The following is a 16402-nucleotide window of genomic DNA, read 5'->3' on the forward strand; positions in this document are numbered from 1 at the left end:
AAAGCATTGATTCATCCTGAGACACATTCATAGAGTATGTTATCTGTAAGGCTCAGTAATATGTTCCTCAGGATCTGTTCAGGGCCAACTTGAAACGGAATGATGTATTAAGATCAACTCCTTCTTGAAGTATATGCATGTCCCTTCAGCCCTTTCTAATAATACAAAACAGAAAGGCTGCAGCTTAAAGCTCTCTCTTTTTCCACATCCCCAAAAATCCATGGAACCAAACAGTGGGTCATTATGAAGCGTGATCAGTGAAAGGGCCCATTGATTTGCGGGATTGGGGGAAGGTCATGTATGGACTCAAAGGAGAGGGAGTAGAAGCGAAGGAAAGCAGTCATGTATGTATGTAGCATACTTGGAAGTGCAGCGTCCCTCGGGAACCCCTTGAAAGCATCCACCCATTTCCTCTGCTGTTGCTGAAGGTGCGCAGCAGGCCCGACGCCTCTGAGCTGTTCTGTTCAGAGTCCAAACAACAACAGTTATAGCTTATTAAACGTACCTCAAAGGAGGAAATGTGGTTCTTGTTCAGACTTTCCTCTAAAATGTTGGCATTTTTAAAAAAGCGGAATGGCTTCTGGGAGTTATGGAACGGTTAATTATGGGAAAAGTTGTTCTTCATGTTAAACAAACCACACAAAGGTCATTGTAGGTAGAGTTAATTGGCCCAGGCCTCTAAATATTCAAAGAGGAGAGAAAGGTCAACATGATTTTGAGGCCTCACACAACGGACTAACATTTTCACCTGAAGCTCTCTTGTCGCCTTGCACTTTGACCTTTGCATTTTTCATCTGTTGGCTAAAGCGATCCCTTGTTTTAATATGTTCAGTGATCCATTTCTCATTTTTAGAAGTTGTGTCTTTTAACATCGATATCAATTTTGAGCATTTTTACACAGTCTCTTCTTAAAAGGATTCATGAAAGGTCACACCCACTGAATTTTGCTGCTCAATAAAAATCTAATACACCTAACTAAAATGAAATGTACTGACAGTTTTGTTGACAAAAACAAGATTTTAAAAAATTATGAAAATATTCTTGAGAGATGAGATCCAATCAGACCTAATGAAGCTGTGTAGAAAGGCGGGACAAGTTTGGAAGTGATCCAATCAGAAGTAAACTCCTTGCGTGGTAAGTTTAGGTTAGACACACACATTTGATCTGCTCTTACCACTTCTCTTTAAAAAGGAGAAAAATAATCATGGGTGAAAAATAATCATCTTCAGCATATGGAAATCTGAGAGAAAACTACACTTCTGCCTTTTTTAGGCTTTTTAAAAACATAGTTTTTTTAAGGTGAGTAGTAATAGAAATGGAAATGGATTGGCATGTACACAGACTCTACCTCCCACAAACCCAGTCGATGTCAACATGCAGAGTCTGATATGCATGAGCTCCTCACCACCATGAAGGCAGTGGGTAAAAAAAGGGAAAAAGGAAAAAGAAAGAGTGTGTGTGGTTCATATCATCTTTGATATAAGATCTGTATAATCCTCCGACATGTTTATTGGTAAAGGCACTTGCAGCATTTAAATTTTATATCTGCCGCTTCTATGACGACCTTTCTGCCAGGAGAAATCCTACAAGTGATCTTACCTTCAAAATAAATGACTTGGAACTCATCTGTATCTCTATTGTCTACTTTAAAAAGGTGTCCACCCGTTAGATCAGTCTTACAGACACTGTGATTAAACTTGATCTGAGCTCTCTTTTCTACAGTATATGCAGACAAGTAGATATCGTTTTCCCACTCCATGAGTCTGCCTCTAATTACATTTAATGGACATGTCTGTGAATGCTTTACCATCAGCTACTGTGCAGGAAGTATGGCCAGGTGTTGATGTCAGTGTGCAGTCGAATTAATGGAGGTAAGTGAGAAAACCATGGGTTTCTGACTGATTGGATTGCTAGTAACTGTATTTGTCTTTGTCTGCTGTCTTATCCTTTTCCTGCACAGAAAAGTCCCTTAGGGATAAACTAGAATTAAAACACACACAAAAAGGGGCTACTGTGTATAATGCACACTTCATGATTTCACAGTGACTATTAAGGCAGCTCTTCAAAACAAGCCCATTATTAAGATGCTTTAACAAGGGGTTATATTCTTAAAACAGCTGGCACAGCAGGGTCATAGAGTTGGAAGGTGTTGCAACTGAAATCAAAGGTAAACTGCATACAATCATTCTGTTAATGATGTAACAAGTTATTGTTGGAAGGAGCACTTTTTATGATGTTACATCACAAGCAGTCATTATTCTTTGTCTTTCATTATCTGCAAAGCCTGTGTGCTTAAAGTAATCTTTCATTCTCACAGATCTGTCTGACCGCCATTTATCTAACGCTTGCATCATTAGCCGAGGTGCAATTTAAGCCTTATCATTGGTCAACATGTTGCCCAGTCAGCTGCTATTTCCAACACTTTCCAGATATCACAATATCTATTGGATGGACTGGTATGACATTTTATGGCATCTCATTATTTGTAATGCTGACTCTAGACTTTTATCATTGCAGACTTTAAATACACTTTAAATAGACTTTTACTAAAAAAATCTATCCACATGTCAGTGGTCACCCAGCTTTGGTGGTCTCTTGGCCTTTCATCTAACCTAACAATAAATGGCAGTCTTTCCTTATGCTTTGGTTTATAACAGGTATTAGGCTGAAGACACTCCAATCCAAATCAGCTGTATTTATTTATTTATTTATTAAGTGCTAAAAAATGAAAGCATGCATAACCTCACGAGCTTCTTTCCAGTGGAACAAAAGCTTTGTTAGATCTCAAAGAAATTTATTCACCACATCTGTTGCTGGATGCTAATTTCCAGCAACAGTCATTCTTCTGTGATGTTCTCAGAATTCACAGCATTTCTACTTGGGGTATTTGTTTAAAGAAAATCATTTGTGCATGCATACTTGTGGATAAAAAAAACAAGCCAGTAGAGCTGCAAGAGTAGCTGTGCACTGTATTGAATTATACGGTGTTATATCAGACAGGCAAAGGCACAAGCTCGGGTGCTAAGTTAAAAAATGTAAATAAATAATTAAACCTGTCTTCAACACACACGCAAAATCCTGTCTTACTCTCTCTTCTGTGTGAAGTGTTAGCTTGTCCAACTCAAGAAGGCCTTATTTGTGGTACAGAAACACCAAAAAAAGTTTTGTACCAAGGGGTAAAAGTCTTTCTTTGTCTGTTGAGTTCTGTTTTTTTTTTTCCTTTTGTCTTCTCTCTATTAAGTTTGGCTCTAATAACTCATAATACCTGCAAGCAGGGGCAGGACAGTGAACCACAGACTGTATATATAAAACGGACACGGAAGTACCATAAATTTGCATTATCTCTAATGACCAGCAGGGGGCGAGTCCTCTGGTTTCAAAAAGAACTGTACAGACGTCTAAGTGGCCCCACTCACTAGTGGCAAAGTCTTGCTTAATACAACACGAGTTTGTAAGTTGTGTTCGCTGGTAGGGTCAAGGAGGATAATACAGGCCATGATTTAGGGCCCTACAGGTTGCGACCCTATAAACAAACACTGTATCTCACTCTTTGTGACCAGTTTAAACAACAGCAAAATGGCAGCACCATAGCTAAACAGCAAGATGCCCAGTTTGAGACTTTGTAACGGAACCATGCCAACCACTGGGTGACAGAACAGTGAGTACTTCTATCTTTTATATACTGTCTATGTGTTCAATCAACAACTGGATCTGTAACTTGCTACCAACAATCCTTTATGAAATGGGAGGCTGGCACTATTTTTTAACTATGTGTAACTGATGTACACTATAGTGACACAATCCTCCATTTAAAAAAAAGCCTTTAATCCACACATGGCTTCCTTAACGCTTGTTGCTTGGTAATTTTAGGACGTTGGGCTATTATATATACTTCCATTACAAGTGGCAGAATTGAAATAAACAGAGGAAATTGGCACAGGCATTTACAGTGTGTGTATGTTTACAACTAAAGTGTAAAAGCACATCACAAGCACATATTTCTTTTTGATGTTGGATTAGAAAAAATTATATTGTAGGCTTTCTTTCTCTGTTTATTCATAAACACATCCAGCCAGGTGGATGACTTCCTGAAGAACATCCAGCTGTTCCAGCACTGCGATTACCTTTAATGGGTGGGCTCTTGGTACGTCCCATATTCTCTCATGCATTCCTCATGCCTCACACTGCCAACTGGCGTCCTGCCTGACCCTCCAAATAACTTCCAGCCAGATACAGAAACAGACGGCAGATGTTTGCTAAACAGATTAGCTCCTCAAACATAGAGTGTAAGTCTGATTTTAAAAAAAAAAGGAGGTTTTTATCAGTTTGGAAACACTTTGGCTGCAGACACTGATCAATATCAAGCACTGACCCATGTGATAGACATGACGCCAGTTTCGGTTTTTCAACACCTGCACAGCTGATTTTTCTGCATTTCTATATTTAGCCAAAAATAATATTTCTGTTTTATCAGTATCAAATTTGGCATTTAAAACCTGAACTCAAAGACACTTTTTAAAAGGTCATTTTATATCCTCTGGAATCTTATTTGTCTTCAAATACTCATGACGCAAAATCTTGTCTTCATTAATATCTTACTACAAGTGATGGAATCATACACAAACAGGAGCAATTTAAATTAAAATGTGATGACGGATGGTGGCATTATGCAAGCTGATTTGTGTGATCCGCCACACCTACAGTCCTAATTAAGCATCTATGCATTAAACTCTTTCTGTTAAGGTTGTTTTTTCTTCAAACTCTTTGGCTTGTTTCATTATCAGTACTTAATTAATGATGGAATGACAGAGAAATACAAATGCATTGTGTCACAGAGCTCAGCCAGGTTTGTCCAAGTTTATAGTTGACATTGATTTGATGAAAACACTGCCTGCAACACACTGTGCAACACTGTGTGACCTCAGGTGAACCCCAGTAGCCTGATCATGAACATATTTTGAGTGCAGCTGAAACTGATTTAAGATTAATTACCATGTGACTCAACTGATGAGAGGAATATGTAGCAGAAAGCCAATAGTTTTTACCACTCTACCCAGGTATTCTTGGGATACTGCAGACAAACATTTCGGGGGTTATAAAGCACTACAAAATCTGCAGTTTCCATTATCTTAAGTTGACATTAGAGCCTTAAATGATCAGGGCAACTGGTGTAAAATCTGTGCCAAATCAGATGTGCAGGTACATCCACTGTACCTATCATTTAAGTTAAAACCTAACCTTGCTGGGATATATTATTGGGTGCTGCAGGGGCCTGGGTCTGAGTGTGCCCCAAACCATTTCCTGCAAGTCATTCTCCCCAGCCTCTTTCAGCCAAATGCCAAAAATGCATCTTCAAAAAAGAAAAACTAACTTTTCTCACGTTATAGTGCAGATCTGGTAAAGTTCACTCAATTTGTGATTCATTACAGACTAGAAGACAGGAAAACCATTTTTCCATAATAAAGTATATTAAGTTATTATGGGGGAAAATGGTTATATAAGTCATATTAAATAAACCTATTCCGAATAAGGAACAGGGAACAAGGGTAATGTGCAGAGCTGAAGTAACTACAGAGGGATCAAGTTGATGAGCCATGACATGAAGCCATGGGAAAGAGTTGTTGAAGCTCGGTTCAGAAGGTGAGATGAGCAGCAGTATGGGTTCATGTGGAGAAAGAGCACTACAGTTGTGTGTTGATGCAGAAATATATGGAAGGTCTGAAGGAGCTTCACTTTGGACGTAGAGAAAGCATATGATAGCGTGCTAAGAGAGGATCTGTGGCACAGGAGTCGCAGAGAAATATGGGAGGGTAGTGCAGGACATGTATGAGAACAGTGGTGGAACAGAGACTGGAGAAGTGGTTGCGTGCTCTACAGAGAAGAAGAATGAAAGTCAGTTGAAGTGAGAGAGAATGCATGTGTGTGAATGAGAGGGAGACAGGTGGAAAGGTGAAGAAGCAAGGAGTAGTTCGCGAAGGTGGATGACTTTAAATATGTGGGATCAACAGTCCAAGGTAACGGAGAGTGCACAAGAGAGGTGAAGAAGAGAGTGCAGGCAGGGTGGAGAGGTTGGAAACGAGTGTCAGGGATGATTTGTGACAGAATGACAGCAGCATTAGTGAAAGGAAAGGTTTGTGACACCTGCTTTCATGCATGGTTTGGTGACAGTAGCTGAAGATGTTAAGATTTTCAGCCAGAGCAACCAGGAAGGACAGAATTAGAAACTAGTACGTCAGAGAGACAGCTCGGGTTGGCATTTTGGAGGCAAAGTTTGAGAGACAAGGCTGAGATAGTCTAGAAATGTACAGAGGAGGGGTAGTGGATACACTAGACCAGGGGTGACCAACTCCAAGCCTCGACGGCTTGTGTCCTGCAGGTTTTAGACGTGTCCTTGATCCAACACAGCTGATTTAAATGGTTAAATTACCTCCTCAACATGTCTTGAAGTTCTCCAGAGGCCGAACTAGTCATTTGATTCAAGTGTACTGACCTGGGGTGATATCTAAAACCTGCAGGACACTGGTCCTTGAGGCCTGGAGTTGGACACCCCTGCTTTAGACAAAGGCTGTTGAGCTGTTTAAACTGTCCAAGCTTTAATTGTTTAATTGTTTCAGCTGAATAAGGTGCAATAATAATGTTCTTTTAACTTAAGTAATTAAAAATCATTCTTAGCTGATCCATATGTACCTCTGGGCATGCAGCATTTTAAAGTTCAAATTCATGGAAATAGCCTTTATCTATATTTCAGACTAATTTTGCACTACTATCCTCAATATCTCTGGCCTTAAAGTGACTGCAAGCAATGCAGTGTTAACTATAAGCTAATCCCATAACTATAAGCACATCCTTTTTTTTGTCTTTAAAACCTTACACCAATATACAAGACACCAATACTGTTCATAAGGCTCAAGAAGTTTTCTCCTCCTGCACTTCATACTCACCTGAGGTTTTTCACTTTCCATTCTGCAGGCATTTTAAGATAACTTTATCAGTCTGATAGTCTTTAGACCTGCAACATGAGCGAAACACTGTGCCATAAAAACCAGCCTCAGTTGTGCAACACCTCAACGTTCAGTCACATGCACTAGCAGTCACGTGAAAAAAAAATATATATATATATAACTTTAAAACTTTTTTTTGTTAAGGAACAAAAATTTATGTGTTGTGTTTGTGTAAATGGGTCCAATTTCCAAATCCCTACTAGGATAAAGTTCATCGATCTGGACAAATCATCCGGTTGTGGGTAAAGTCTGCTCTGGTTTGTTAGCAGTCACACCATAAACACCAGACATATGGAGTGAGGGTTGAATAACCTCGCTTTCACTCCAGGAATGCCGGTGTATTCCTGACTGTCAGACATCATTGGTGCTTGCTGTTACATAACTCTGTGACTGTGTCAAGGCTGGAGGTTGACCTTGGCTTCAAATGTCTGTGCTGTCATGGGCCTCAGACTCACCGTGCTGGAAAATGATCTTAGCTATGTGTTTGTAACAAATACTACAACTCATCAGAGACTTGTTGGGCAGTCTGAAATAATCCAAGGCAATATCTATACTGAATATTTTATGCTAGTTTATGAACTGACAGTATTTTTCTGAGAAACTATTTGCTCAGTGCAACACTTATTGTTGCAGAAGCATTGCTACGACAAGGCCTACTAACAGGGGCCTACTGCTGTGACTACTTCAGTCAAGCAAAACTTTATTTATACAGCAATTCACTTAATTCCTTTCACTACACCCTCTCTTCACCCCACCAGCCTAACCCCCCTACCTGGATATTAAAAATCTCAACAATCTCAGCAGCCCTCTGGTCGTCGGGCAGACTGTTCCATAAACACTGAGCATAATAACTAAAAGTAAGGAGTTTTACATATATTCTGCTATCAATGGGCTAGTGCACTAAGTAATAATAATAATGCATTGGATTTATATAGCGCTTTTCAAGGCACCCAAAGCGCTTTACAATACCACTATTCATTCACTCTCACACTGGTGGAGGCAGCTACAGTTGTAGCCACAGCTGCCCTGGGGTAGACTGACAGAAGCGAGGCTGCCATATCACGCCATCGGCCCCTCTGGCCAACACCAGTAGGCAAGTAGGGTAAAGTGTCTTGCCCAGGGACACAACGACCAGGACAGAGAGCCCGGGGATCGAACCGGCGACCTTCCGGTTACAGATGCGATTTCCAACCCCCTGAGCCACGGTCGCCCACAAGTGCATTTATCATATAAACCACGTGCAAATAATAACTACTTATATGAACTGTTTTGCCTGAACTCTATGGCTAATGTATTCTTTACAAAAGGGGAGGTATATCTAACCTTTTTACTGATTTATAAAGAAATGGTCGCATGACTATATGGCTACATTAATAACCTTGCAGTCTTTCCTTAAATAGCCTAATATCGCCTTTATACATCGTCTTAAGATGTGTCACTACGCCAGTTATAAGGGATTACATGATGTCTTCTTATGATAGTCTGTAACTTTGTTCATGTAACCTGGTAACGGTTGCCAGGTCAGGTAACACGGAGGCACTTTGCTCATAACGAGACCTTCGGTTAATTACGATAAAACACTGATAAAAGAGACTTTGGCTCTTGTTGGGCTGAGAGATTCCCCGAGCGGCAGACGTGAAGACCAGATCTCTGCGGCTGGACCTGCGCATCCACTTGTTGAGTAAACAGCAGTTCACGGGGCTCGCTCTATTTAAAGCGACAACAACATGACACACGGACTAGTCAGACGAGAGTCAGTGGAAACGGAGATGCACAGGTCCGAGGACAAGGGGAAGAACTTCGTTCACACCAAGAAGAGGGGCTACGATGTGACGCGAAACCCCCACCTGAACAAGGTGAGCGCTCGTGCCCCGCGCGCGAGGTTTCAGTTTTCCTGAATGAACAAGGTTAACAAGTTAGCTGATGCCTTCGGGGGCTACGGGAAATATTAGCACCCTAAATACAGCGGGAAAGTTCATTCTCAAAAATCGATATGAACGGGGCGAGGAAACACGGCAACTTATTATTATTATTATTATTATTATTATTATTATTATTATTATTATTATTATTATTATTATTATTATTATTATTATTTTATTGTGGCAGTGATTTGGTACAAACCCACAACGACTTTTTGGTATTGAGTAATCAAGCTGCTAATATAAAGTTTCACACCTAGCTTAATTGTTTTCTACAATTCGTGTGTCGTTGTTATTTTACTACAAAAGCTCCAGTGTATTTGATATATTTATTTAGTCATATAACAATCTTCGTGATGTGACAGGACCCATGTCGGAGCCATAGGCGAGTAAGTGAATGTAACAGCGGCTAGGCGCTTTAGGTATCAGCTTTAGACGCGGTTATATTTAGATTTAAAGAGACCAAAGGCTTCGCTTACACGGAGAGCCTGGCCTTTTGTTATACTGCCCTGTCACATATCGCTTTACCCGGACAGCCATGGCGGGATATTGCATATATAAGAGTGACTCAGCTCATCCCATTTACTGTAACACTAAAACGTGATTCAGCACATAGTCACAGAAGCTGACACCATGTAACGAGACATCAAGTTGAAAGCTTGTTTTTTTCTTCTTTGTTTTAAAGTAAAATGAGGAACAGAAAGCTATTGGAAGTTGCTTACTCTTGAAATAATTTGTGCTGAGTTGCTTCTTTTCAGGTCATGAGAAAAAGGGATGACTTTACATTTTAAAGTTTGAAAAACATACCTAACTCAAGCCTTATGACCACCCTTTTGCTGTATCATCAGTAGGATGTACTTGTGTCCATTCCTCCCATAAACACAGTAAACAATGAGGGTCTGGCAGCTTTTGAGCCTTTCCAGTGTTTTCTCCTGGTGTTTGTGGTGAGATGGGGCCCCAGAGGTCAGGCTGTGATGACAGGATCTCTGTCCATGGTGCTGACTGACCTTCAGAATGACTGGCTAAATTCAGGTTCGCTCTTATGTCAAGTGTGCCCCACAACCACTTGACCTTTTTCAGGCTAATTTTAGAACGCTCTTGCTGTCTGTTTTTTCTCTCTGACCTGTTTTTTCTGGCCTCTCAGTAGACGAATATGTCTGACTCTTGGAAACTATCTGAAAATATTCAAAACAGTAGGCCTATCTGAGGTTGACATCTGGGCTGTTTGGATTTATTTGACCAGAATTACAGATACAATATACATAATACACACTGTAAATACGAACACTGCCTGTTTTCTAAATACAAGCTGCTCCGGGCTGATAAACGTTGCAGTTGGTTTACTGCAGATGAAGGAGATGCCAGCCGGCAACTGATAAGTGAGATAGTGGAGGTCAAACAGGCCAGTGTGTGTGTGTGTGTGTGTGTGTGTGTGTGTGTGTGTGTGTGTGTGTGTGTGTGTGTGGTTGTGTGAAGTGAGGGGTGGAGAAATGGTGGCTGCACAGAGGCCTGTTTGTTAGGCAGGTTAATCACTCCACTCCTGATAGCACCTCGCGCTGCATGTCAACCCTGTGTATGTGTGTTTAAGTGTGTATAGAGTGGCTGGGCAAAATGAAATGTGTATACACAAATGCAATATGACTAATAAGAATAAATTATGGCACCTTTTGTAATGTGGGTGTGTCCAGCGAGACTCATAAAGGCCATCCTTTGTTGTGTGGTGGTTGTGAGCTTTGAAATAAAGACACAGATTGATCATGTTAGTCTTCCTTTATAAAAGTCCTGTTTGTATATATGTAACCCTGACTGATCTCTGCATGAATGTCAAACAGTGTTTGATAAAATAAACCAGACTGCTGCAGAGTAAACAGGCAACCTTTGTGTCATTTTATGCAGTGTCATGCTTAGTATGAAATCTGTTCAACTGCAATAAATATACTGACATCCTCCTTGTGACAGCAAGTTATATGGTTTATGGGAAATGCTGTGTTGCACAGCTTAATTATAGATCACTTTACCTGCTAAAGGAATAGAAAGTGACAGTCTAAGGTAAAGAACAGGGATGCCAAACTCATTTACGTTGTGGGCTACATTGTCCAGCCCACATAGATCTTAAGTGTCCTGAACCAGTGAAACTCCCCTTTCTGTCAGTGTAAATAAACTTCACTGAAATAAATGTGTAAAATTATAGGTCATTGCAAAGGATGTCCTGTAATTATAAAATGGGTAATATTTGTGAATTGACAGAATATGTGCTTTAAAAAACAAAACTGTAAAGTCATTGGGGGAAAAAATCATGCATTTCCACAGTAAATTAGCTGATTTCAAAACAAAAACACCATGAAGGGTGAGGGTGGAAACGGTGTCACTAATCTCGGAGTGATGTCACTAGGCTACTTTCATCTCATATTAATGAAATAGTGACTTGATGTATATTGAGATATATATTACTATCGACTGATGTGAAAAAAATTGTCATGAATAGATTTTTCCCTTATTGCCCAGTCTTGTGTTTAGTTTTGATACATAAAGCTGCTCAAGCAGGAAGTGGACACCAAATTTAACAATGCTTGAAAGTCGAACAAAAGTTTAACAATGACACAAAATTAAAAGTAATGGTTCCACCAATGAGTCAACCCCTAGTCTCCACTTTACCTCCTCAAGTGGACTTTGCGAGCAGTTTAAAATGTAATATAAGTCATAATCTTTACATCTATACAAGAAAATACATGACACTAATGAAGCTGTTATGAAGTATGAATTGTAGGGGAAAAACATATTTTTGGAGAAAGTCACCAAGCGACCAGACCCACCCGCCTCCTCTCACCAGTTTCCTGTTTGATACTGTCACTACAAATACAAGCCTAAAAGCCAAAAATACAACTTCAGGAGAAATTAAAGTTATAGCTTTCTACACAAAAAGAAGACGGGGACTGCCAGGATAGCTCCCGAGTGGCAACTTTGGTGCTGTCACTGTTGGCCAGCATGCTGTCTGTGTGCTTTACCAAATAGGCATCAAATATTAACATCAGTCCTGGCAGCAATCGACGTGACCAGGGTGAGTCTTGGTTCAGAAATGCTGATTAAATCAGTGGCTCACAAAGCAAACTCTGTTAATACCACAGACATATTGAGGAGATCTTGTGCTGCATTCAAATTGTCAGCCAATTCATTCAAAAACATTTCCACAAAATAAAAAAAAAGTGTCAGCCATATTTCCGCAGGTTTTCTAACAACTTTAGCCAACTCTTCCTTATATCCCAGATATTATTGTACAGAAAGAATAAAACCTTAGTGTGTGAAGTGTCCCTGTGTTTTAAATATACTCCTTCTTACAATACTACTTCTATGTACTACTAATATATTACTTACAACCATTACGTGTCCATTGCCAAGTTCTGCACTGTTTCTCAGGGCGTCATTATTACCAACATCTTGAACATCCAGTTTCATTTTCTCTTACAAAAAATTGAATTTTATTGGTTGAATTTCTCAGAAAACTAATTTGAAATTGTGTGTGTGAGTGTGTGTGTTTTAACCCTTTCTTTATAGTAAGAGGACTGTCATAGAGACCATTGTGGATGCCTGACCCTGTGTTTAGAGCTGACCCAGTAAACTGTTTGACTCAGTTTACACATGTGGGTCTTAAATGGTCGCAGTGTAGGGGAAGGATCGTAAAGAAGGCTGTCTGTCACTTAGCTTGTGGCACTAGTTTGTCTTTTTAAATAAAGGATATGCAAAGACCTTAAACATAGAAATCCAGGCTAAAGTAACACAGAAACACACTTATCTCCATTTTAAAATAATTTCTCTCTCACACTCTTTGCCTACTGCCCTTGTCTTCTTCTTTCTGCACTCTTTCTTTGCAGTGGTGTCAAGGAGGAATGTAACAAGCAGCCCAGTCCTTTGTTCTTTATTTTACTAGATGGCTTTTCATCTCATTTTAAAGTTAGCCATCCCGAATGAGCTCACAGTTTGTGGCGTTATATTGTTTTGGAAGAAAGAATTAATAAGATTCATTATGTGAACACAAAACTTTCAGAAGCAAGCACTGGCAGAGCCTGCTGTGAATGTACTCAGCACAAACATTTTCTCAGAGAGAACTGTTTGGACAAATGTAAACGTTTCAGTTTTAAAATGTTCTTTGCTTGGTGGTTTGGGGAGAAGATAGGACACAAATGCTCCCATACATCATGGTTATAATCTTGGTTAATCTTAATTGGTGGTTGTATGAGGTCAAAGTAACCTTCCCATCAGCTGTCTAACGTTAACCCAAGCACACAAACGCTCAGGTTAGAGTAATATCAGAAAAGAAAATGATGCAGACAGCTAAACTTTTCTCAGTGCTGTACATGACCCGGGGGTCGAGGAAATTGGAGGAAAATCTAGGAAATGACTGTTAAAGCGTGTTAGTGGCCATACACAAGCGTGCTTCTGTGGTTAAGGCAGTGGCACCTTGTTGCCCTCCTCCTGATTTGAGCAAGCCCTGGGGATGAGGTGTGTTTACCTCCCTCAGCTGGCCTGCTTCACCCCAAACAGGAGGCAGTCACTGCACAACCTGTTAATTGATGCTGAGGGGACGTAGCGCTGAAAGCAGCCTGTCCTCACATCGACAGGCTTCGATTTCCTTTTAATCTCCCCATACATGCACGTAAGCCTGCGCAGCTGATGTATGGACATACAAACACACACACGCACACACACGCACAAACACGCACAAACACGGCTTCAACTTACTTCATGGTTAATGTTCTCTCTCCAGAGGTGGAACCGGATATTATAGGTGTGTTTTGTGTGTGCGCACCACGCAATAATGAGATGAAGTGGGGTGCGAGAGGTAGAAAGGGTCCTCTGTGGCAGTGAAGAGAGCGCTGGCCTCGCTCCACAGAAGTTCTCTGTCTCTCTGCTTGAACACACTTAAATGAGGCATCTGTGTGAATCTCAGGCACTCAGTGCGTCTCTCTATGATGCTGGTTCCGTCTGCTGCTGCCTCAAAAAAAAAAAAAAAAAAACCCAACCCAAAAAAACACAACAACAACAACTACATCCCTAAAAATGCTCTTAGCGCCTAATCAGGGATGCTGTTCCTAACAGATCCTCATTCACGGGATCTGAACGGTCTTTACCTTGTCTGCATAAAAAAACCATCAACCTTAGCAATAGCAGACTCACAAAGACTTGCATTCAAATACAGTTAGCTTCTGAGAGAGAAATTGTGCGCTAAACTTGACGTAAACCTACACTTATCCCCTCGATTAAACAATAATGTTTTGTTTGTTAAGTTCATTAAGATCACTAACATTCTGCATCATTTGAGCCCATGAATACTGAGCAAAATGGAAAGTCCATGTGGATGCCTCATTTGTAACCACAGCCTCCACATATAATGTTGCAAGATGGCCGCTCAGATGGCTGCTGTTTGCTGCTCGCTCAGATTTGGCGAGCAGCAAACAGCAGTCTATCTGATTGGGCATTGAAGATGTCCTGGTATGCCAAAATGGAAACCTTTCTGATAACCCTCAAGCAACTGGAAGTCATTAAGCTCTCATGTTAGATTTTCTCCCATTTGGCTGTAACTTTGTTTCAGCAAAGGATTTTGTTTTTTCCTTCGCCGGGTTTGCATTTTCCTCAAACTGAGACATAAATAAATTTAGCAACTAACGAACAAATGGCAACAAATAAAAACTGCCTTTAATTCGGAAGTGGGAATATTGCTGCTGTTGTCTGGTTCTAAATCCTCTCCTTTGGGCATTTGTCTTGTGCTTTGGTGTTTGTTCCATTTGAAACATAATGAGCTCCAGCTGCTCTGCATCTATATCAAAACCTGATGAGGTTTTCATAAGCCTGCATGCTCTCTAACTGAGTTGTGTCACAGTTCCGTAAAAGAAAACACAGTAATGACATGGCACTGATTTTAGCCAGTGGAGTCTGGAACTTTGATGGCTGCTGATTCACCGTGCCAGTGAGACACGAGGACAGAGTTTGTTTTCTGCACCGTCACGACTTGGAAAAGTTTCATGCTGACAGTTTGCTGTTTTGGGGAAGCATTAGTGTAATGCTTTGTTTGTGCTGCTAGCCAAGGTTCCCATGGACCTTAGGAATTTTTGTGCATTTATCATTACCATAGCTTTCTAGCACCCACCTATTGTAGAATCAACATTTCACATCCTAGGGGAAATCCTTGAGTGTTTGTGATGATAGTGCATTAGGTTTAAATTAGAGCATTTCATGAGGATCTCTTGATGGAAGCAGGAATGAACAAGGAGTACTTACTGTGTTGCCAAATTCTGACAAATGTTAAGTTTTTGCAACATGAGGAGTTCAGAAGTATGGGAATTGCACTGTTTTGCTTCTGTGGATGAGCAGATTGACGGCACCCAGAGTCAAAGACATAAATAAAAGACAAATAAAGACAGCAATGTTTTCCTAGGATGAAGATGAAGAACTCTTAACATCATTTGATTTCTACTCTAGTACGTTTGTATGGTTTGAGGATAGACGGACACAGGATAAATAACTATGTTCTTATTGGTATTATTATGATAATAATACCACCAAAACAAAAATCCCATAAGCCACAGCTGTAATTTTAGCACTAATTAGCAAATGTTAGCATGCTTAAAAGTTAAACCAAGCAAGATGGTAAATAAGCTGATATTAGTGTTTAGCTCAAGCTAAAGTGTTTTAGATGGCAGAATAAGCTACTAGCTGGGCTGTCTCAGGCTTGTTTCTGCATTTTGTAAGACCCAGATAAACTAAGCTTCCTTTAACCATACACAGTATATCAAAGATGGACATAGCTACTGGTTTACAAAGTCCTGGTTTACAAAGTCCTCTTCTGTATCCAGATTAGCATCATAGCTATCATAACTGTCTTTGCTTCTATATTTTTTTCATTTTAATCCTGATCGTATTGTGTGTGAGAAAGTTTGTTGCGTCAATTTGTGTGTGTGTGTGTGTGTGTGTGTTTGTGTGTGTGTGTGTGTGTGTGTGTGTATGGGAGGGGGGTGTTACAAGCTGTTTAGTGCCTGTCTGTGGTTAAACTAGGGATGATGTTGTCAGTCAGATTACAAGCCTAAGCACTGAAAATAATACAAGAGTTTCAGTGCTAAACTCCATAGTGAGCAGCTACACTTGTTAATGCGCTTCGCTATGCAGATGTGCGTGTGACATGCATGTGTGTGAGTTGTCCCAGGTGTGGCCAGGTGTTTAAGGTCACATCACGGGTGAACAGACATTCCTCTGATAGACTGGAGTGGATCGGGCAGCGAGAGAGAAAGTGGACCCTCGTTTCCCCTCCAGTGATCACCCCGCTAACCTGAGCTTTACACACTCACACGCACACATGTGTGCACACGCAGGGGCGAACACACATGTCTATGCTGTGCTGTTAACCTGCTGCACCATGAGTGCTTTAATCAGTGTTTTCTCCAGGGCTGGCTCAAATAAACTTCGTGTAACGTGATCAGACTGTCAATT

The 16402-nt window shown here is 40.4% G+C and overlaps 1 protein-coding gene across 1 annotated transcript in view; it reads left to right on the forward strand.

The window, feature by feature from the left end:
• Positions 1-8519: 8519 nt before the first annotated feature.
• The window catches only part of me1 (malic enzyme 1, NADP(+)-dependent, cytosolic), an 83079-nt gene continuing 75196 nt past the window's right edge, over positions 8520-16402 (forward strand). The window contains exon 1 of the mRNA XM_004541646.2: positions 8520-8857. Coding sequence (XP_004541703.2) covers positions 8729-8857 — 129 coding nt within the window. The 5' untranslated portion in view covers positions 8520-8728. The remainder of the gene's footprint in view (positions 8858-16402) is intronic.

Source organism: Maylandia zebra, linkage group LG11, assembly GCF_041146795.1.
Source record: "Maylandia zebra isolate NMK-2024a linkage group LG11, Mzebra_GT3a, whole genome shotgun sequence".
Classification (NCBI taxonomy): Eukaryota; Metazoa; Chordata; class Actinopteri; order Cichliformes; family Cichlidae; genus Maylandia; species Maylandia zebra.